At 43.8% G+C, this 23,748-nt stretch overlaps 2 protein-coding genes across 3 annotated transcripts in view; one reads left to right on the top strand and one right to left on the bottom strand.

Moving 5' to 3' along the window:
- The window catches only part of INA (internexin neuronal intermediate filament protein alpha), a 28,939-nt gene extending 19,406 nt beyond the window's left edge, over window positions 1-9,533 (bottom strand). For both annotated transcript variants that reach the window (XM_089897330.1, XM_022568879.3), the window contains exons 1-2: window positions 8,405-9,533; window positions 690-814 (exon numbers count right to left, since the gene is read on the bottom strand). In XM_089897330.1, the coding sequence (XP_089753456.1) occupies window positions 690-814; window positions 8,405-9,469 (1,190 nt within the window). In that variant the 5' untranslated portion in view covers window positions 9,470-9,533. The remainder of the gene's footprint in view (window positions 1-689; window positions 815-8,404) is intronic.
- Window positions 9,254-23,748, top strand: part of NT5C2 (5'-nucleotidase, cytosolic II) — a 164,963-nt gene continuing 150,468 nt past the window's right edge. Inside the window, exon 1 of the mRNA XM_089897312.1 lies at window positions 9,254-9,526. The gene's annotated coding sequence lies outside the window, so the exon portion shown is untranslated. The remainder of the gene's footprint in view (window positions 9,527-23,748) is intronic.

The raw sequence follows: 23,748 nt of genomic DNA, 5'->3' as shown, positions 1-23,748 counted from the left end.
TCTTCCATTACTAGCACTGTGACTTTGAGCATGTTGCACAGTCTGTGGTTCAAGTTTTCTCATCTGCAAAATGGGAATAATATGACTTGATACCTAGTTAATTTATATGCAGTATCTAATATAGTGCCTGGCACGCAGTAGTCATTCAAAAAATAGTAGCTGCTGTTATTTATTTAGAACTTTATTTAATTTATTTTTTTATACAGCAGGTTCTTATTAGTTATCTATTTTATACATATTAGTGTATACATGTCAATCCCAATCTCCCAATTCATCACACCACCACCACCCCCACCCTGTATTTATTTTTTTTAGAGGTAAATGTTCACTTACATATTGCTTGAGTAGGAATCCAGGGGGATACCTCACCTGTTGGGACTTTCTATGTTACATGAACCTTATTTTTAAAGTTAGAGTCTGATGGATTTTATTTCAACCTCTGTGCACTCACATTATCCCCTTAAATCCTTGCAGAGATAGGTAGACTACTCCAGGCCTAGTAAGGTGGAGCTGGGATATAACCAAGTCGAGGGACATAAGGGTCAGCTCACCTGGAAGGAGCCCGTGATGCCCTTCCTTAACCCCCGCCCCCCTCACCCATCAGAAATCAGAGAGACTAAAACCACTTATTTGGGTAGAGATGCCCCAGGTGATGGGATCTGCTTGGGTGAGCATGCCCTGTGACATACCTGTAAGCTGCTATCTCAATGTCAAGAGCCATTTTGACATTGAGCAAGTCCTGGTACTCCCGAAGGTGACGGGCCATCTCACTCTTGGTGTTCCTCAGATCATTCTCCAGCTGCCCAATGTTATCCTGAAAAGCAAGACATGTCCAACATATTTAGGCCAAAGCAGCTGGCATTCATGGAGACTGAGACTGAGATTGAGAAAGCAAGGATTCTCAACCCTGCCTACACATTAAAAATCCAGACCTGTCCCCCAGCCCAGATTCTGATTCATTTGTTCTAGGGTGGGGTCCCAGCATCCGCATTTTTTCATAAAGGTCCCCAGGAGATGTGGATACATTTCTGCCACAGAGCACATGGTTCTAAACTGAATACTGGGGAAATATTTATTTTTTACTTACTTACTGTCCTTCCCTTGCTTGCTGTATTACTGCTGAATCACTCAGTTGTTACATGTACTTTCCCAAACCAAAGGCTCAGGTCAGGAGCTTAGATTCAGAAAATTCCAACTGTGGACAGCACAGAGGGGATGGCAAGTCTTCTCTGCCTCCATTTGTTTTGATGGTTTCCTGGAAGTCTGCTACTCAATCACTTTACTGAAAGCATTTTCATGACAGATAGGAGGAAGCATAAACACTCCAAGGAATTTTTTTTTAATCCAAATGGCAGATTGAAATTATAATATTTTTTTAAAAAGAAACTAAGTTCATATAATACTTTTGCTTTAAGTTCCTCCAGGTGCAAACCCAGGCACAGAAGAAAAATAGCTTTAAATCTGTGATTCTTGAGAAACCAGAGGATCTTTTAAAAACACAGTGGATCCGATTGCTCATCTTCCTAAAACCCTCCAACAGTTTTGGAATTAAGTCCAAACTCCTCAGCATGGCCTCTACTTTTCCCCTTGCTCAATGTGTTTCAGCTACCCTGGCCTTCTCTTTTGCTCCTTAAACTTACCAAGTTCATTGCTATCCCAGGCCCTTTAGGCTAGCTATTTCCTCTGTTTGGAATGCTCTGTGGTGGGTCTTCACATGACTGACATCATGTCATAACTAGATTCAGTTCAAATGCCCTTTACTAAGACAGGTCTTCCTCAGCATCCAGTTTAAGTACCCCTTCCACACCGATCTAGCACGTGATTTTACCTTAAACCAGGGCAGCTGCTAGCCCATGAAGGAACTTCGTGTAGATTAGAAAAAGGTACCTCCAGTGGGAAGACAACTTAGAAAAAAGCCCCCATTTGAAACTGGCCACTCTGATTTTTATTTATTTATTATATTTAAAAAATAGATTTATTTATTTATTTTTGGCTGCGTTGGGTCTTCGTTGCTGCGCGTGGGCTTTCTCTAGTTGCGGCGAGCGGGGGCTGCTCTTCGTTGCAGTGTGCAGGCTTCTCATTGCGGTGGCTTTTCTTGTTGCGGAGCGCCGGCTCTAGGCGCGTGGGCTTCAGTAGTTGCAGCACGCGGGCTCAGTAGGTGTGGTTTGTGGGCTCTAGAGCGCAGGCTCGGTAGTTGTGGCGCACAGGCTTAGTTGTTCCGCGGCATGTGGGATCTTCCCGGACCAGGGATCTAACCCGTGTCCCCTGCATTGGCAGGCAGATTCTTAACCACTGCGCCACCAGGGAAGTCCCCACTCTGCTTTTTAGCTCTTATCATTATCTGGGTAATTCCTTGTTGTGGGGGGCTGTCCTATGAACGTAGAATTTTTAGCAGCATCCCTGACCTCTATCCACTAGATGCCAGTAGCACGTGCCCTGCCTCCCAGTTGTGAAAATGAACAATGTCTCCAGACACTGCTAAACGTCCCTGGGAGGGTGAATCACTATTAGAGAACAATTGAACCAGGATGTAATTTACATGGAAACCTGGACCCCTTCTGTCTAGTTCACCTCTGGAAGCCCACAGCCTATCACAATGCACATTGTAGATGCTCAATGAATGACTGTTGAATGAATGAATGATGCTACATAAGCATTTCTTTTCTTATTCTGAGCAAATAATTTATATGATTCAGTTGCAACTCTGTCAACATGAAGAGCACAATGACTGAGAGTTATTTTTATGAAGTAGTGATGCATATAAAAATATCAGAAACCTCAAGAAAGTAAGAGCTGAGGAACCTTTGAACTTCCCTTGTGGGGATGTTGAAGCAATGGTGAAAGGCAGGGCTGACACATTGGGGGTACAAACTTCCAAATCAAGAGAATCTGCAGAAAGAACAAAAATTCATACCACCTACCTGTTCTATAAATATTGACAGGAATACCACAAAGAAGAAACTCAATTAACTGATGGGTACAGAGCAAGGGATGATAAGCAGTGGGGAAAATACATAATACTCTGGACAGTGATGAAAATATTCCAAAGTGTGTTAAGAGATCATGAGAGTTTAAAAGGATTTTTACCAAGAAATTTTACTGGATGGTTGCTATATTTGAGGTTAAACTAGCCTACAAGTAAGTCTGCTAGTGACGCATTAGAGGTAAGAGAATCAATATTATTGTGGTAAGGGGGAAAAGCATCTAGGGTGAAGGAAAAAGGAGAAAGGGGAGGGAGTATACTCATTATGCAAAGGAGCAAGAGAAATGTTATATGAGGAAAAAAAGAGGATTTCATCAGGATCTTTGGGTTGCATTTCTTGCCCTGCCACAAACATCTAACATACCTCAGTCAGTTTTCTATATTTTAGTTTCTTTGAAACTTCCATTTCTGTATATGGGAAATTACAGTGTTTATTCTTTTCTGAGGTGTTCTGAGATCCTCAAGTTAGGATGCCAATTTAATGCACCTCACATTATTATGTGATGAATCCATTATCTGTTAAATTAGATAATAGGCATTAGGACAGCATTTGGCACCTAGGAATGCTCAATAAATGTTAGTGATTTTTATTATTGTTAATATCTCTACCCTTGTTAACTCTCTACCCTTATAATGATATGCACAAATTAATCACAAGCCCTCCCTACAACCCTTTAGATAACTAAGGAAGGCAACGTAAAATAAAATTTTAATGTTGGAGAGTTGGAGGCAAACCCCTTAAAGCACCACATTATTATTTTTTGTTTGTTTTTCACGAAGATGTACATCTCCGTAACAGATTTTTTAAAAATCACAATTCTAAATAAAAACCTTTCTAAAGTGGTTTGTAGTACTCTTACTTAGGACACTAAACACAACGCAACCTTTCTCAGCAACTAAGGATTAAGATAATGACCAATTATTTTCCTAGAATACTGTGATGTGATTTTTAGGTCAACTAAGATATATCAGACTGTTTATTTCTATCCTAAATAGCCCCTTAGAGCAGTATTTTTTGTAATTTTAAAAAATTTTTAAAAATTTTATTATTTTTTATACAGCGGTTCTTATTAGTTATCTATTATATATATATTAGTGTATATATGTCAATCCCAATCTCCCAATTCATAGAGCAGTGTTTGAGTTAGTGTTTGCTACGTATTGGTTTTCTTTGTCCTGAAAGTTTAACTGATCTGTTTCTACTCATTCTTGACAATGCCTGACTCCAGTGGCTCCTCTTCTTTATCTTGCTGCAGGCTTGAAATCCAAATAGCAAAGTACTTTTAGAATCACGTAAAGTTGACAATAAACAGGCTGGGGGCAGCAAAAGGGCCAACTTCCCAATATGTGATTTAGAGATAGGCATTTTGTCACATCAGCAGGTTAATTAGGTCCTTTTTAAAAAAATTATTTTTGTTTCACAGCTGTGTTTTCTGAATGAGAGGTTGTTGGGGACCTGAGTTCCAGATAGATGAAATTTCCTTAAACTTTTCTGTTACACATTTCACATGTCTATTTTATGGATCAGTGTAGACAGAAAGCACGACTTTGCTCCTGTTAGAAGGAACTGTGCTGACTGCTGACCACTGCTCCTCAGTGTCCAGTCTCTCGTTTGCACTCTCTTCCCCACACCAGGCTGTCTTGCATTGCCCTTCAAAAGCCCTGCCAAAGATGGCCTCCAGCTGGAAATGTGAGCAGAGTGCTGCAGACTGCTCCCTCCCCCAACCACGCAGCTACTGCTGGATTAGCCTGAGGGAGTGGGAGAGAGGCACTCCCAGCTCCAGCGAGGGTCTCTCCTGGAATGGCTAAACCAAGTGCTGAGCATCTTCCTCAGGGCCAGAAGGAAGGATGCGGGCTGGGAGTAAAGAGAGAGAACTGACCACACTAGCATCTGCAGTGGAGCATAGGAACAACAGACAGTGCTGTGGGTTCATCACTTTGAGGGGCCCTCAGCCAGGTGAGCAGTAATGAGTGTGGCACTCACTGATTGAAAGAGGCTGTTCAGAATTACTGCTCTGCCTGATACATGAAGGTGGGGAGAGAGGATTTCTATGTATGGTACACTCACAGGTCACTGTGCTGCCTTTTCTCACTCCTGTCTTGGCTTCATCCCATATTTTTTTTCTCCTACCATACTTTAAAATGTTGCATTATATGTATTTCTGTAGCCTGGTGTACACTGGGAAATGTGGTTTTAGTCAATGCACACCCAAATCAGTCTGAGGAATGACGGTGCTTTTATCGAAATTGCGTATTCCTGGGCCCCACCTGCAAACTGCTGAATCCATATCTTTGGGAGTGGGCCTGAGAATCTTTCTGTTAAGCGCCCAAGTAACCTTGGTGGGTCAATGGGTTTAGGAACCACTAGTTTTTTATTTTCTGTAAAGGCTCTATCAGGATGGCCCAGGTAACAATAATACAGTGAAGTAGAGGGGGCAAAAACAGAACAAAAGAAAGCAAAAAGCACATGGATGAGTTGGAAAAAAAAAAAAAAGAGAGAGAGGGACCAAATGAAGCTTTTTTCTTGAATTCTAATTTCAGAAATGGATCTATCAAGCTATAGATTTTTACTCAGCCACTGCCACCCCCAATCTCCAAGGGGCCAGCCCCTTCCTCCTATTTAATTAGGCTGCATTCCAATCTCATACTGGAGAGAAGAGGGCAGACTTGGCTCATCTCCCTGGAGAGCATTAACTAATGGTGTGATCTTGATTGTTCAGCAAGGTCTTTCAAGGAAAGCTTCAGCTTTCCAAGACTGACCACAGTATAGGGCCAGGGCCCCCAGTACCCTGCAAAAATGTCCTTAGACATCTTTGGCAGAGCAAGGACTCTAATGGTGGTGAAGCAGCTATGCAGGAACCAGAATCACCCTGTGTCAGAAATGGAAAACCTTCAGCTAAAGAGGGTGGCTCTGTTTGGCTTCTGAGGACAACAGCCCTAACTCCTCATAATGTTTCCTGTTACCTGATTCAGGCTCTCTCATACACCACTGTATACTTACTATGTCACCTTGAATCATTCATCACCCTTTCAAAAGTGTGATAAGCTTTCCTTCCTCAAACAGGCTGTTAGCTCTCAGGAGCAGGGAAAACGTGACTTTAATGGGGCCCTCCTCTGCCTCTAAGAGGGTGGCAAACTTGCAAAGGAAGATGAGCCTACCACTAATCTCTGAAGCAGAAGAAAGAACAGCCTCCATTACTGCAGTGAAAGGGGAGGGGGAGGGGGTTAGAGGGCAAGAAAACAATGGCTGAATCTCACTGTGGAGGAGGCTTTTCATCTCAGTCAGCACTGCTAAGACTGCTACAGAGAATAGCCCAATGACTCCCTTGTGGCTTCAGGACTTCAGGATCCCTAGGTGAAGATGTGAGCCCCACCTGAGCCTTAGGTCCTAAGAGGTAGGTAGGATACACACACACACACACACACACACACACACACATATACATATATATATGTATATATGTTGTCTGATCTTCTCTTCCATTCAAAGCAGGTCCACTGAGGCTCTGAGGCTAAAGCTGACGGGGGCAGCACTGCAGAGCTGCAGGAACTGCAGTTTCTGTTGTTTTTTGTTTTCTGCAGACTACATCTCCATGACCCTACTATTGTCTAACACTGAAAGCCTTTTAAAGCAAACAAAACAAGCCAGACAATACTGTCGCTACCTCTCAGAATACAGGGGCTATAATGAGCAAACAGAGGACATGGCAAAGCCCAATTCAGATGGAGGTTGTGGGTAAGTTATCCTTTTTAGAGAAATACTGGGCTAGCCCTCCAGAAGACCACCTAACTCATCCTTTGAAGCTTCTAGAAGAAAACATGAAGTCTCAATTAACTAAATGTGATTAGTTCAGGCCGTCTGGGACCTAGGCCACATAGTGAAAAGTTCAAGTTACAGATATTGAAGTGGAATAGAAGTATTTGAATATTACTGTAATTCCAAACACCAAAACAAATGGTCTAAGCAAGCTTCCTTCCTTTATCAAAGGGAGTAATTTATAATGAACAGCAAATACTGCACATCAATAGCTCCAGACTCAAATAGCATTTTGAGGTTTCACTCCTTTCTTGATTGTATTTTATTAATGTTCCCAAACCCCATTAATTTTATCAAATGTAAACTTTGATCTTGGCTAGAATGAATTATTGAAAGTTTCTGAATTATTAGCATTCTATCCCATGGACTTTTTTATTGCACCTTGAAACTGAACCACACTATTTAGATTCTTTTCTACACTTTTCTCCTGCCTCTGTGTCCTTTGTGGTCATAAGCCCAGAATGTTCTATGTGGTAAAACTGAAGATGCAGTGGCCTTTGTTTGGAGAGAAAAGGAGGAAAGAGCCAATCGATACCTTCACCGGGGCTTAGAGGACAGGCAAAGACGGAAAAAATATAAGTGACCTATAACAAAGATGAACCCATCTCTGTGATTTATCACATGCACTTAGGATGGAAAAATGTTAAGGAAATGGGCATTTTCGAGTGGGACTTCACTGCTGCTGAGCAGATTAAGTGGTTTTTGTTAAGTGCTAAGCCATCCATGAAAGTGAAAATTGATGCTGTCCACGAGGTGACCTTTTTGATTGCAGGTAGCCAAGACTGATGTGTTGGTGTTGCAGGAGAGAAAAAAAATCAAAGCAGTTAATTGCCTAGAGACTCATAACTGGGACATGAGACAAGAGGGAAATTCTGAGATGGGAAGAACGAGAGATCAGCACCGAGGACAGCGACCGATCACGCTCATTTGCTGACAGCTGCAAAGCTTTCTTTAGGAAGTAGTAACATTACTCGGTGGAGGAGGGAACCGTGTATATGTGTTGGGGGAGGACAGAGCAGAGCGGTTATTACTAGCCCAATCACTCATCTTGTTGGCTCCCAATCTCTACTCCTTTGAGGGCAAAAGTCAAGACAATGGGATAGAACCCTTCCCAGTTTAGTCCCTCATTCTTCCCCCAACCCAAGGGCAGGACTATTTCCAGGGCGCACAGAAAGCCTTTCAAAGTCAATCAAACAAGCCAGACAGCGGAAACAGCACCACCAGCCATGGAGAGGCTGTGACCCACCCGCGTTGGGCTCACTCCTACTTTGGGTGGGTGTTGTTCTTCAGGTCGCCAGCGTGTTCACGCCCACTTGCTGACAGGGATGCGGTAGATTTTAAGACTCCGAAGAACAGAAGCTTGAGAGCTTCTTTGTTAGAAGAGCTTGGATAGGGACGTTAAGTGAGGGGCAGGGAATGAGGGCGTCCAGGCCCCTAAAATTAGCGAGAGAGGCTCCAGGGCTTTTTGTTTGCTAATGCCTCCAGGCGAGGCTCTTTCTGTCCCCTCCCTTATCCTCTCCTTGGTTCCTAGAGCCCCAACTGTGCGGGAAGTATGCGCGGGAGAGAACAGGACTCCCCTCCCTACGCAGAGTTCCAACCTTTACCTGGTAGCTGGCCACCTCGGCACTGTGACGCTCCTCCAGCTCCAGGATCTGCCTCTCCAAGGACTCGTTGGCCCCGCGCAGCCCCTCGATCTCGATGGTGCGTGCCTGCAGCTGGCGCCGGTACTCGTGAATCTCCTCGCGGCTGGCCCGGATGGCCTCGGTGCTGCGCGCCGCCTGCTCGTTCAGGTTGGCAAACTTGGACTTGTACCACTCCTCAGCTGACTGCAGGTTCTTGGCGGCCAGGGACTCATACTGGGCGCGGATCTCCCTCAGCGCCGAAGTCAGGTCTGGTTTAGCCACAGCCACGTCCACCTCGGCCGCGGCCTGCGACGACGCCTGCAGCGTGGCCAGTAGCTCGGCCACCTCCTCGTCGTGCACCTGGCGCACGAAGGCCAGCTCGTCCAGCAGCGACTCCACCTTCTTCTCCAGATCCAGGCGGGCCAGCGTGGCGCCGTCCACGTCGCGCTGCTGCGCCTTCAGGGCGCGCTCGGCCCCTTCGCGCCCTCGGCTCTCCTCCTCGCAGCGTGCCCGTAGCCGCTGCACCTCCTCCGCCAGCCCGTCGCGCTCCAGCAGGGCTTGCGCGCGCGCCGAGCTCGCCTCCTCCAGCTGCGCGCGCAGCTCGCGCAGCTCGCGCTGGAAGAGCTCTCCGAGGCGCGACGGCTCGGCGTGGCGCTGCCGCAGCGCGGCCAGCTCGGCCTCGAGCGCGCGGTTCTGCGTCTCCAGCTGGTGCACTTTCTCGATGAACATGGCGAAGCGGTCGTTGAGGCCCTGAAGCTGCTCCTTCTCGTTAGTGCGGATGATCTTGTACTCGTTGGTGCGCGCCGCCGCCTGACTCAGGTCCAGCCCGTCGGACGCCGGAGACCGGCGGTAGGCCAGGCCCAGGCCGAGCGACGAGGCCGAGGAGCAGGCAGCCGAGGAGGCCACATTGCAGCGGGACAGCGACTGCGAGCGGAAGCTACCCGCGCCGCCGGCCCCGGGGAGGCGCGAGGACAGGCGCGAGCCGTCTCCGAACACCTTGCGGTAGGAGGAGGCGGCGCCCAGGTAGTGCTCCGAGCCGAAGCTCATGGTGCCGGGACCAGGACCGGGAGAGCGGCTGCGCTGGAGCTGACGAGGAGAAGAGAGGTGAGCCGGCCGCGACGCGGCGGAGCGGTGTGCACCGGGTTTTAAAGCGTGGGGTGGCGGGGTTGGGGGGTGCCTGGGGCGGCGCGTTGTGGGCGGAGCTCCTGCTCCGGGTCTGGCGGAGAGAGGGAGGGGGGCATCCCGGGGCGGGGGCGGGGAAGCGCAGTGACTACCGCAGCTGCGCGCGCCACGGACCGAGGGCGCGGGGACAGAGCCATTTGCGTAGGAGCCACCGCCTGTCTGAAGCGTCCGTCCCCGAGAGTTATCTGGTTTGGAAGTGACTTGTGCGGAAGGGTGCCTAAACGATGGGGGTTTCCCATCCGGAAACCACACGGCTCCGTCGCGTCCCTTGACCCTGTCCTCCTTGCCCCCTTTAATCCACTGGGAGGTTAGTGTTTTCTGGGAGGTATGCTGTACGCTCATCGCCACGCTGGAGCTCCCGAGCGTGAGGCCCTGTTTTTCCAGACAGAGTGTGGACCCTCAGGGCGCGGCTTTGGCCCCTCCCTCTGCCCGCTTGGGGTTCCCAGGGGAGAAGTGGGTCTACGTCAGAGAGCATCTCATCAGCTGTTCCTCTGCAGCTCTCCGGAGCGCCCGGGGTTGGGTGGCTGTGCTGAAAGCCTGCGACGCCCGGAAAGAGAGGGGAGGAAGGTAAAGGGAGTGGGCCTGAGTTGCAGAGACTGGAGAGAAGCGGAGGAAACAGCTGGGATGGCCACGATGGACAGAGCTGAGGTGCCCCTGCCACTTGTATAAGCGTGCTCTCCTGTTCACCACAGTCCCCCGCCACTCTCCATTGAATAACGTCCACCTTCTTAATTTATTTACTTTACCTGTCTCGTCCCCCGCCACTCTCCATTGAATAACGTCCACCTTCTTAATTATTTACTTTACCTGTCTCGCCCTGTAGGCAGGCATTTGAGATTTCAGTCTGTGTAAATGTTCATCTGGTTTAGGGAGGGCCCCTTCTTGTGGAGATCTGTCTTTGGACAAAAGAGGTCCCTGCAACCAGATTAAACTCTAAAAGTGGGGAAGAGTGCTGATGACTGAGCTGGCCTCCTTCACTACACAGTGGTGGATTTCCAAGAATGGGATCTGTAAAGATGAAGGCTGGGAGGAGGTCGGGTGGGGTCTTCAAACTTATAATCTCTCAGGATGTGGCTATGGCTTTGAAGAGGGAGGATGAAGAACTTTTTAGTAGATTCCAGAATTCCAAACTGAAGGCCTTTCTTGATCTTGGAATCTCAAGGATGTAGTTCTAGGATAAGTTTTACTTTCATGGAGGAAATATTACCTGAGACAGGCCACTAAAGGAAGGGGGGAATAGAGGCCTATGGGACTTTGGAGCATATTCTTGGCTTTGTGCTTTATGTCATGTAAGATGGTCAGGCCCTGCCACAGCCTGTCTCTGTGGTTCCTCATCAGAGACCAAGACCTGAGCTGGAGGGACTCAATGCTGAGTTCAGTGGGCTCAGAAATTCCTGGTGATGTGAAGGATGGAAGAGTGCTAACATCACAGAATGAATATTCCCTGCCAGCCTTTGTGCCAGGAATTTTGCATAGGTTTACCTCCTTTTGGCCACTCTTCAAGGTAGCCCTTTCCCCCATCTTACAGATAAGAAACCAAGGCTTAGCTGCAGCACTCTGCATAAGGTCACTAGCAAGCAAACATACATTCTTTCCTCGCTGCATAGTTCTACTTCTTAGAAAAATGAGACTCTTGAAGTCTTATTAATTTCCATGCAGCCAGAATAAGGCTAAGTAGGCTTCAGGAAAGTTTTGGCCAATAACAAAGTAGCAGGCTGGTTTGTAATTCAAAGAATCAGAGGTGATGGGTTTGAATTGTGGCTGCTGCCACTTCCTAAGCATGTGGGGATAACAACGCCCACCTCGCCAAGGTCATAAAAAACTGAGTTGATGCATGTGAAGGTGCTTTGTTCAGGTATAAGGGGTTATTGTCATCATTGTCCTCTTTCAAATAACAGACATTGCTTTGCATCTACTGTCAACAGCAAATGAGTTGGGTTTCGTGATGGAATTGTCCACAGTATCCTTGCACAGGCCTCCAGGCTTCCCCTTGGGAGTGAGAATACAGCCCACTTGACTGTGCTACCAGGGACCAACATGAGTGTGGCTAAGTGGAAACAACCACAGATAATTAGAAGATCTTACATCTGGGCTGTTGTTCCGATCTCATTTTAACCATGTTATCAGGACTACCAAAAATCAGCAAAATGTCCTAGTTGGAGTTTCACCTTTCTTTTCCTTTCCATCCTCCAATAGAAGCAGTAATCCAAAGGCAAAACACACATAGAGCAGAAGATGAGGCAAAAGGCCTGAATAATCCATCAAAGGGTCAGTGGCCCTGGAAAATCTAAAGTGGGCTGCATTTTGCAATTTCTGAATAGCTTACCTGAGATTCCATACTGAGATTCCCCAGTGAGACTTGTGTCTCCCTGCCTCCCCTTTCTTGACATACCACTCCGTAGGCCCAGATGTTTGGCTTTAATCATTTTAGCACAAAGCTGTACTACCAAGGAGTGATCTTGGCTGAGTCTCAAACCACAACTCCTTCCAGCTGGCCAGGTCTCCTGAGGGAGTGCCCTGCCCTATGCAAGGGGTGTGTATTCAACTTCCTGTAATGTCAGACTCAGGCAGACACATTGTTCAGTTATCCCCAGGTTCTCCTTCATGCCACATCCTCTGTGGCCTCTGCATTTGGCAGTGCTCACTACTCTCCTGGGTTTCAAGGACTTAGTCTTTGGCCTCTGCTCTTCCCTCATAAATTCTTTTTTAGGTATGATGCCTCCCAGAGGCAGTGAGCCTTGTGATAAAGTTCTCTCCATAAGAGCTCTAGTTTTGCATCACAGTTCTTCCTAGCCATGGGACTTTGAACAAGTTGCTATTATTTGCTGAACCTTAGTCTCTTCATCTGTAAAATTTCAATAAAACCATCCACCTGAGGGGTCTCCAAACCCGACTGCTCATTAGAAGTACCTGGGAACTTAAATTCAGATTCCCAGGCATTACCCCAGACCCATTGAATTTAGGTTTGAGAACCCTTGACCTCTCTCTCATGAGATTACTATGAGGTGTAAATGTGATTATGTATACAAAGTGGGTATCACAGTGCCTGCCATGTGCATGCTCAAGAAATTCCTTTAAAATTCCTTGGAATTTTTTCCTGTGCCCCCACTTCAGCTGTTGAAATCCTTAAGGCTCAAATGCTGCCTCCTCCGTGAAGCCTTCCCTGATATTTCCAATGTAAAGTGATCCTTCCCTCTCATGAACTCTCCTCCTCCTACCCACAGCCTTTGTAGTATTCACATGACATAATTGCCTCCCATCTTCTGCTGTAATTATTTGTGTGTTTGTCTAAACTGAACTGGAAGCTCCTTGAGCACAACTTCTACATCTATGTATCTCTCTCAGCATCTGTTGCAGTATTAAACACATGTGAGGAGAAAAAGATGGTTGAATTTTTTCCTGTACAACCACTTGGGAAAACTCTTTGGCATGACACCAAGGGTGCGATCCATAAGGAAATCAACTTCATAAAAATTTAAAAATCTTTTGCTCTGTAAAAGACCCATTTAAGAAGATGAAAAGACAAACCACAGACTGGAAGGAAGTATTTGAAAATCACATATCCAACAAAGGATGTATATCCATAGTATATAAAGAACTCTAAACATAGCAGTAAGAAAATGAACATTCCAATTAGAAAATGGACAAAAGACTTGAGCAGAAGTTTTACCAAAGGGAATATACAGATGGCAAATAAGCATACGAAAAATATGTTCAACATCACTAGCCTTTGGGGAAATGCAATTTAAAACCACAATGATACATACTTATTAGAGTGGCAGAGACAAAATACTGACAATATCGAGTGCCTACAAGGATTCAGAGCATCTGGATCTCTTATCCACTGCTGGTGGGACTGTAAAACAGTACAGCCGCTCTGGAAAACACTTCGGCAGTTTTTTATAAAGTTAAAAATACATTTACTGTATGACTCAGCAATCTCTCTCCTGAATAATTAGCCTAGAAAAATGAAAACCTATGTTCGCAGAAAAATTTGTATACGAATGGTCACATTAGCTTTCTTTATAATAGACAAAAACAGAAAACAACCTAAGTGTCCTTCAACAGGTGAATGGATAAACAAACTGTGATACGTCCATCTAAAGGAATGCTAATCTGTATTAAAAAGAATCAACTATTGATGAATAATTCTCAACAACTTGGATGAATCACAAGGGCATTATGCTGAGTGAAAAAGTACTCCATATTATGTGATTCCATTTATGTAACGTTCTTGAAATGAAAAAATTGTAGCGATTGAAAACATCAATGGTTGATGGATTAGGGTTAGGGGGAGGATACGACTATAAAGGGGTAACATGAAGGTTGTTTTGTTCTGTAACTTTGAGTTCTGTTACTCAAATTTATACATGTGATAAAAATTCATAGAATGAAAGAGAGAGAGAGGGAGGAACCTAGTGAAATCCAAATAAAGTCTGTAGTTGAATTAATTTGTTGTGTCAGTGTCATTTTCTTGTTTTTGATAACGTACTAAGGTTATGTAAGATATTATCATGAAGAGTGAGCTGGATTCATGGTACCTGGGAACTTTCTGTTGGGTCTTAAACTATTTTTGGGTCTTAAACTATTTCTGTTTGGGTCTTAAACTTCTTTTGGGTCTTAAACTTTTTCAAAGTAAGAAATAGTTCTTTGAAAATTATATACATATCAAAAATAGGCAAATGTTCTTTGGAGGTATATGCTGAAGTATTTAGGTTTGCACTGTCATGATTTATATAACGTAGTCTCAGATGGTTTGGCAAAAACAGCACACACACACACACACACACACACAGATGCAGAGGAGATAAAGCAAATGTGGCAAAAAGTTAACAATTGGTGAGTGCAGATGTTTATTGTATTAGTCTGGCAACTTTTCTATAGGTTTGGAAATTTCAAAATAAAAAGTTATGAAAATTGATTAATATATAGGTAGATAGGTAGAAAGATAAAATAAGCAAAAAAGAATGTACTATCCAGAACCTTCAATCTAATGCTGTACCAGCTTTGTCTAATTACAAAGCTCTCCCCACTCCCCTCCTGCCCAACAATAGGAAAATCCTGCTTGTTCTGGAGTAACAACAACAGAAAAAAGGTCAGAATTTACACTCTGTTGGGAGTATTTTAAGTGCTATGCTGAATCCTTGGTGTTACTGTAGCCAATTAACAAATATTTACTGAATCCTGGCTATGTGCCAGCTGCTGGAATTATAGCAATGAATATAGCTAGAAGTGATAAAAAGTGTCCTTTTCTCAGATTAATTTTTTTTAGTAAATATAGAATCATACACATTTTATATATGTTCTACAGCTTTCATTTCTTACTTCATAAATTGTAGCCATTTACCCACATCAGTTATGTAGATCTGTTTACTTCATTTTACAGTTCGGTGTGGTGTGCAGTTATATGGATGTGCTATAAGTTGTTTAATCAATCTCGTGTTGGACTCTTACATTGTTTTTAATTTTTCCACTGTTAAAAACACCATAATTTTTTAAAAAGAAAGAAAAATACATGACCTGAAAGAAAAAGAAAATATATTACCTGAGTGAAATCCAGCCTCCACGTCTACTTTGCCTTAAACAGCCAACCAACCGACATTTATTGAATACCTACTGTGTGTCCAGTTAAATGTTTTTGCTGCTTGTGTCTGTTTGTGTAGGAAAAGACATGTGATGTGGCCACTACCTCTAAGGAGTGAAATTGAAGAGTTATGGCTAATTTGAGGTCCTGACTTATGGACTACGATAAGGCAGGATGTATTTGACTGCAGACCATGTGTGTTAAGTACTTAGAGGGAAGCCCACCCCTTTTCTGTGTCTGGTTTTATACTAGTAATTTTTGTTCAGCCTAGTTTCTTCAGCCCCATGAAAACATGCTTGCATGAGCATGTCATTAAGGCAGGTGGAGAGGATTATGCCCCAAACTTCCTGGAGAAGCGGGAAATTTTTTTTAACAAAGACACGTGAAAGAGCATGAATGACATCAAGCTAAGTCATACGCTTATTTGTCCTCTGTCCATAAAAATTAAACTGTTTCTATCTACAAGAAAAGGCAAAAGAGCTCTGAGTCCTTTGGTATGGCTCAGTTGATGGTGACACGTCAATCTATGTGGTTGTAGTTTTGCTTACAAATTGGTGTTTACACAGTTTTGCATTGCATTGTTTGTTGCACAGCTTTTTGTCCCCTTGTACTTGTTCCATATTTTTGCTTAGAGATTTCTTGGTGACCATTCTAATTTAAAAATAAAATCAAAACAAAAGTTTCTATGTTTTGGCCTTAGCAGTCTCTCCATGCTTAAGCTGATCCAGAAGGCTCTGTGTGTTTGCATACTTCTCTCTCTCATCCTTTCCCCCTTCCCAGAATTAGCTCTTTGTCTACCTCTTCTAAATCCGAGTTCAGGCTGAACCAGAGTTGCCAGAGCCCCAGGGTTAGGAGAAACAGGGAGGCTTGCCCGCTCAGTTGCACTTCAGGACCTAGGACAGCTCCTCAGCCTTCCTGGTGTGGGCGCCTACTTTTTTAGACCTCACAGAGCGTCAGAACGCAATCAAGTTTGAGAAGCCATTTGGTCCCCCCACCCCACCCCCGCCTTTTGATGATGCCTAGAGAAAGGATCCCACTCAGCAAATGTTTCAGGATTATTAACTGCCTGGCTGTGGGAGATACAAAGGGGTTGGAGGGCTCCCACACCCCCAGCATTTCCTGTACCTACATGTCTGCTGATGCCTAAAAAAATCCTTCAGTTCAACTCAGCAAAATTATATGGATCAAGCTTTTTCCTCCCTGGAAAGAGGTATGGCCTAAATACAGATATGCTGTGGGAAGGGGAACAGAGGGACTCCAGTTTGAATGAGAAAATAATCCCTCCTGAGGGCTTGTCTCGAAGGGTACTAAAGGAAGAGAGAGCCCAGAGCATTGGGAGCCCAAAAGGGGCTGGAGAGGAAATGGCAGGAGGAAGTCAAGAAGAGGGGCATTCAGAGAAGTCTGGGCAGATGTGGTGAGCTTCACACTGTTGGCCCCAAGTGTACCCTGAACACACAGTCCAAGGAGAAGCCTCACACTTTCTTAAGAAGAATACAGAGGCCTCTTGTCTCCTCTTCCAAATACACATAGCAAAAGTCACCAGACTCCTTTTCAAAAGATATTTATGTAATGGTTTAATGCATTTTGTCTTCATTGTTCCTCACAATAAACTTAGAAAGGGTTTGTTTTGGGTTTTAAAATTTATTTATTTTTGGCTGCATTGGGTCTTCGTTGCTGCACACGGGCTTTCCCTAGTTGCGGCGACCAGGGGCTACTCTTTGGTGTGGTGTGTGGGCTTCATATTGCGGTGGCTTCTCTTGTTGCGGAGCACGGAATCTAGGTACCCGGGCTTCAGTTGTTGTGGCTCGTGGCCTCTAGAGCGCAGGCTCAGTAGTTGTGGCACACGGGCTTAGTTGCTCCGCGGCATGTGGGATCTTCCCGGACTAGGGATCGAACCTGTGTCACCTGTATTGGCAGGCAGATTCTTATCTACTGTGCCACCAGGGAAACCCTAGAAAGGGTTTTATTATTTGCATTTTTCAAATGAATAAACTGAGACCCTGAGAGGTTGGGTAACTTGCCCAAAGTGACACAGCTGGAAAATGCAGAGCTGGGTCTTGAACTCAGTTTCTCTGACTCCAAGCTGGTGTTCTTTCCATGACACTGCATCTCTAACAGGGTCTTTGTGTGCATGTGGTAAAATATATATAACAAGAATTTTACTGTTTTACATGAATTCTACTGTTTTAGCCATTTTAAAGTGTACAATTCAGTGGCATTAATTACATTCACACTGTTGTATAATCATCACAACTATCTATTTCTAAAACTTTCTCATCACTCCAAACAGAAACTCTGTAACCATTAAATAATAGCTCCCCTTGCCACCTCCCAGACTCCAGCCTCTGGTAACTTCTATGTTTTGTCTCTTTGATTTTGACTATTCTAAGTACCTTATATAAGTGGAATGATAGAATATTTGTTCTTTCATACCTGGCTTATTTTATTTAGTGTAATGTTTTCAAGGTTCATCAGTGTTGTAGCAGTCACCAGAGTTCCATTTCTTTTTATGGCCTAATAGGGTCTTGTGGTTGCAAAGGACAGATTCACTCAGGCCACCAGAAGTAATGAGAGGTTATTGTAAGCAACGTTATAGAATTAAGGAAGACAGAAATCTCAGCCACAGGCTAGAAGTTCAGGAGCAGCCATATGGCTGGGCTTACTCTGGACTTAAATACAATTTAGGATCTGATCAGCACAGCTCTAGGGACCAAAATATCTCATTGCCCCGATAGTGACAGGAGTTTGCTGTTTTCTGATACTTGGCCATTTTGCCATCTTAGCAATCTGCTTCCACAGCTCCTGTATGGTCTGGCACTACGAACCACCAACTGCTTACTCTCTGAAAAGCAATGCTCAGGCTTTTGCTGACTCCAGATTTCTACCACTTCAGTGATATGCTATCTTTTATCCCTCTGTGCCCTTCATCTCCTGTGCCCACTGTCAACTGACAAGCTTTCTCCAAAAATCTGATTCTCTTTTCTGTTGGCCTTGTTAGTCTCCAATCATCTCATATCTCATAAGCCACCTGCCTGCCCAGAAATTAGCTGCCCTTGAGTCAAGCATCTTCCCCTGCTCTGATCACTTGTGGCCAGCATGATAAGTCACGTGCTATTAAAATATGGTTCTTAATGGTAAAGCCCTGCCTCTCTCAGGAGGAGGTTGAGAGCACCGCAGGCAGGCACCCAGAGAATCATTGACTTAATTCTTCTACATCAGCTCTCCCACACTCTGCTGTGGAGCTGTCTATTGTACCTTAACCCTATGGCCTGCATCTACTTCTGTGACTTCTCAAGTCATGGATCAGAGGTGTAAATGTCTGGGTTAACGTGTACTATGCAGATATTTCTACACATATTTTTAGAATATACAGGCATAGCTCAGAGATATTGGGGGTTCAGTTCCAGAACACTGTAATAAAGTGACTGTCTAAAACTAATATCACAATAAAGCAAGTCACACGAATTTTTTGGTTTTCCTGTGCATATAAAAGTTACATTTACACTATACTGTAGTCTATTAAATGTGCAATAGCATTTTGTCTAAAAAAAAAACAATGTACATACCTTAATTAAAAATATTGCCGGGGTTCCCTGGTGGCGCAGTGGTTGAGAGTCCGCCTGCTGATGCAGGGGACACGGGTTCGTGCCCCGGTCCAGGAAGATCCCACATGCCGCGGAGTGGCTGTGCCCGTGAGCCATGGCCGCTGAGCCTGCGCATCCGGAGGCTGTGCTCTGCAATGGTAGAGGCCACAACAGTGAGAGGCCTGCGTACCGAAAAAAAAAAAAAAATTGCTAGGGACTTCCCTGGTGGTGCAGTGGTTAAGACTCTGTGCTCCTAATGCAGGGGTTCTGGGTTCGATCCCTGGTCAGGGAACTAGATTCCACATGCATGCCGCAACGAAGAGTTTGCATGCCACAACTAAGAAGCCAGTGAGCCACAACTAAGGAGCCCGCCTGCTGCAACTAAGACCTGGTACAACCAAATAAATGAATAAATATTTTTAAAAAATAAAGTAATAAAAAATATATTGCTATAAAGTGCTAACCATCATCTGAGGCTTCAGTGAATCACAATCTTTTTGCTGATGGGAGGTTTTAAATATTGTGAGAATTACCAATATGTGACACAGAGACATGAAGTGAGCAAATGCTGTTGGAAAAATGGCACCGGTAGGCTGGCTTGATGCAGGGTTGCCACAAACCTTCAGCTTGCCCCAGATAGTCTCAAAGGTCGCCTTCTAAGATTCTCTGATTGCTAGCTGACCATGTCCTGTTGACTTCTCCTGGGAGAGGTTTCTGTCCATTTCTTTCCATTCTTACTGCCATTGAGGTATATTATTTCTCACTCAGGTCATTCCAAAAGCCTTCTAATTGCCCCCTCCCTACCCATGTCTCCAGGCTCATGCATTTCAGCCTTCCTAGTTTTTCACTATAGACTATGTCATCTTCTTCCTCAAAAGCCTTCACTAACTGCCCACTGCCTACTGAACAAAATCCATGTGATGTCTGACATTTGAAGTCCTTGATTATCTATGGTTGGTTATTTGTGCAGAGCTCTCTCCCTGCAACTGTACTGTGGGCTCCTTGAGTTTCAGAACCATGCATGTCTGACTCACTTTGTAGCCTCCCACACAGTTAATGACTATTGACATAGAACATCAAATATCTCCAAACTAGGAATGAAACCCTAAGAAAGTGATAGAAACCGCCCAGTGAATTTCAGTGATGATGTTTGGCAGTTAGCACGGCCATGTTCTGCATGGTGGAAACATGCAGACTATGTGTATGTTCAGATTTGCATTCAAGGTTGATGAAAGACTATCTGAAAGTCATTGTGCAGTAAGGGATGTAAGGAAGTTATGAAAGGTGTAAGGCAAGGTCCCTGCCCTCCAGGGGATGAAGGGTGCAGGGCCCATGTGTGCAGGAAGAGGTCTGCTTAGAACAGCAAAGGAGTCCTTGAAGTGGCTTCCTGGGGACACAGCAAAGGGAAACTGGTTATTTGGGCTGACCTTGGTACAGCCCTCCTTCAAAGAAGTGCTGTGACTCAGATCCCACTGGCTTCAGCCCTAGTGCCACAGGGGACCCCTGGTGGGTGCAACACACAGGCTGAGGAGGAAAAAGGAGGAATGAGAAAAGGGGAAGGAAAGAGGGAGAGAAGGAAAGTGAAGAAGGAAATGGGAGTAAAGGAAGTACATTACCAAAGAATCTAACATTTATATCCTACCTCCTAGTTCAAACAGCATTTTCACAAGAACGCTATGAGGTGGCTATTAATGTTTTTCTTCTGATGATGATAAAAAGAAGGAGAGGTCAAGGGACTTGCCTAAAAATCACATTCAGGGCTCTAACATAAAACCTCCGACAAGAGAAAGTACCTCAGCTCCCATGCCATGAAGTAAATTATGATAGTAATGGTTATGACCCAAAGAATAAAATAAGTATCTGTGAGCCCATACTGATGTAATTAAAAGATTGAGTAAATAAATAAGTGGGGAAGAAGGAACAAGTCTCCCTTACAGAAGAATTCAAATTAAGACATGTAAAAGGAATGAGAGAAACAGCAAATCATGATTAGAGCACCACAGTAATAATTGCTGTAGGTGAGACCTACTGATGAAGGAAATATTAGTGAGCAAAAGTTTAAGGAGAAACATGATATTTGCATGGCCTCAAAGTATAGACTCCCAAACATTTAATTATCTTGATTTTAACATATGTCCAAAAATGCTTGGATACTGCTCCCTCCATAAGGTAAAGCTTAATTCCTCTCCCCTTGGATGTGGGCTAGGTTTAGTGATATGTTTCTAACAAATAGAGCAAGAGCCAGCGAAGAACCAAAGAGGAACTATATTAGTCTCTGTGAGCCATACAGCCTTTTGCACAGCAACTCACCTCTGGTGTTGTAGCATGAAAGCAGCCACAGAAAATATGTTTTAAAAAAATGAGTGCAGCTGTGTACTAATAAAACTTTATTTACAAAAACAGTCAGTGGGCTTGATTTGGCCTTCCAGCCACAGTTTGCTGACCTCTGGAATAGTGCATGGAAAGGAAAAAATAGTAACTTTGCAGTGGAGAAACCTGGCAGACCCCACCTTAACCAAGTAATCAAGGTTAACATTGCCAGTAATAAGTCATATTGAAGTGGTGTCAGCAGAGCAGCAAAGGAAGAACACCAAAAGTTGATCCCTTCATAATAGTAACAAAAAATGCAGCAAAAACTGTCAGGATCAACTTTTTCAGAACACTGGACACTAACTAAAAGCCTCCAACAATCGGGAACGTTTTCAAGAAAAACCAGCTGAATTTCAGTAAGAATAGCAAGCTTTGTGTGGTGTTTCTCTTTTTAAATTTATTTTTGGCTGCGTTGGGTCTTCATTGCTGCGCTTGGGCTTGCTTTATTTACGGCGAGCAGGGGCTACTCTTTGCTGTGGTGCTTGGGCTTCTCATTGCGGTGGCTTCTCTTCTTGCGGAGCTCGGGCTCTAGGCGCTCGGATTTCAGTAGTTGTGGCTCGCGGGCTCTAGAGCGCAGGGTCAGTAGTTGTGGCGCACGGGCTTAGTTGCTCCGTGAGATGTGGCATCTTCCCGGGCCAGGGCTCGAACCCGTGACCCCTGCATTGGCAGGCAGATTCTTAACCACTGTGCTACCAGGGAAGCCCTTTTGCGGTGTTTTTTGTTTTTTTAAATTTTATTTTATTTTGTTATTTTTATTTATTTATTTATTTTTGGTTGCGTTGCATCTTCATTGCTGCGTGCGGGCTTTCTCTAGTTGCGGTGAGCAGGGGCTACTCTTCGTTGCGGTGCGTGGGTTTCTCATTGCAGTGGCTTCTCTTGTTGCGGAGCACGGGCTCTAGGCACGCAGGCTTCAGTAGTTGTGGCTTGCAGGCTCTAGAGCGCAGGCTCAGTAGTTGTGGTGCATGGGCTTAGTTGCTCTGCAGCATGTGGGATCTTCCCAGGCCAGGGCTCGAACCCGTGTTCCCTGCATTGGCAGGCGGGTTTTCAACCACTGTACCGCCAGGGAAGCCCCTTTGTGGTGTTTTAACTTATCCTGGTCCCATCCAGGGTTGGCAGTGGCCTTGAAGAAAATAGCTGCATTCCCCGTACAGGTATTGGGAACAGAAAGAACAGAATGGATCTCATTCACAAGAAATTGTGGTTGTTTGTTTTGACCTATCTGGTGGCTCCCTCAAGAATTGGCTCAAAGGACTTACCTTAATTTGAAACCACATGAAAAAATAAAGAATACCATTAAAGGTAACTCCATAGGTAAATACAAAAGACAGTACAAATGTATTTTTTGTAACTCTTTATTTTCTACTACCTTATTTAAAAGATAACTACATAAAGCAATAATAATAACTTTGCATTGATGGGCACACAACATATTAAGAGTGTAGTCTGTATGACAATAATAGTACAAAGAAGGGGAGAGGGAACAGAGGTATATGGGGGCAAAATTTTTGTGTAATAGTGAAACTGGTTGGCATTAATCAGAACCAAATTGTTATTAGTTAAGATGTTCATTGTAATTCCAATTATAACTGTCCAGTTATACATTGTCCATGGTCAAACAACAATGACTAAGAAATTAACCCAAAAATATAGTAAACAAGGGAATTAAGATGGTACACTAGGACATAGCTAATCAACAAGAAAGAAGACAGTAATGGAGAAATAAGAGAAACAGAAAAGATATACAACATATAAAAAACAAATAGAAAAATAACAGATAAAATTCCTACCTTATGACCAATTACATTAAATGTAAATCCAATGAAAGGGCAGAGAGTGCTATAGTGGATTTTTAAAAAGTGATCCAACTATATGCTATCTACAAGAGACTCACTTTAGATTCAAAGACAGGAATAGGTAGAAACTAAAAGAAAGGGAAAGATATTCCATGCAAATAGTAACTAAAAGAGAGCTGGAATGGCTATTCTAACATCATATAAAATAGACTTTAAGACAAAAATTGTTACAAGAGACAAAGAAGGACATTATATAATGATATAAAGATATAACACTTATAAAAATATATGCGCTTAACAACAGAGCCTCAAACTAAATGAAGCAAATATTGACCATATTGGAAGGAAAAATAGTTCAATAATAATAGTTGGATGCTTTATTATCCCCATTTTCAATAATGAATAGAACAACTAGACAGGTGCACATGGAGTATTCTCCAGGATAGACCAAATGTTAGGCCAGAAAACAAATCTCAGTAAATTTTTTAAAAATTGAAATCATATAAAGTATCTTTTCCAACCATAATAGAATTAAGCTAGAATCAATAGCAGAAGGAAGTTTGGAAAATTCACAAATATGTGGAAATTACATGACACACTCCTAAATAACAAAAAACTAAATCACAAGGTAAATTAGAAGATCCTTTGAGATGAACAAAGAAGAAAACACAACATACCAAAACTTATGGTATGTAACAAAAGCAGTTCTCAGAAAGAAATTTATAGCTGTGAATACATATATTAAAGAAGAATGATATCAGATCAATAATCTAAATTTCTACCTTAATAAACTACAAAAAGAACGCAAACTAA

This window comes from Delphinapterus leucas, chromosome 16 (genome assembly GCF_059928025.1).
Source record: "Delphinapterus leucas isolate spDelLeu-1000000601 "Yukka" chromosome 16, BTC_Dleu_Yukka2, whole genome shotgun sequence".
NCBI classification, from domain to species: Eukaryota; Metazoa; Chordata; class Mammalia; order Artiodactyla; family Monodontidae; genus Delphinapterus; species Delphinapterus leucas.
The sequence above is the reverse complement of the archived record's forward strand: the minus strand, read 5'-3'. Positions and strand labels throughout refer to the sequence as shown.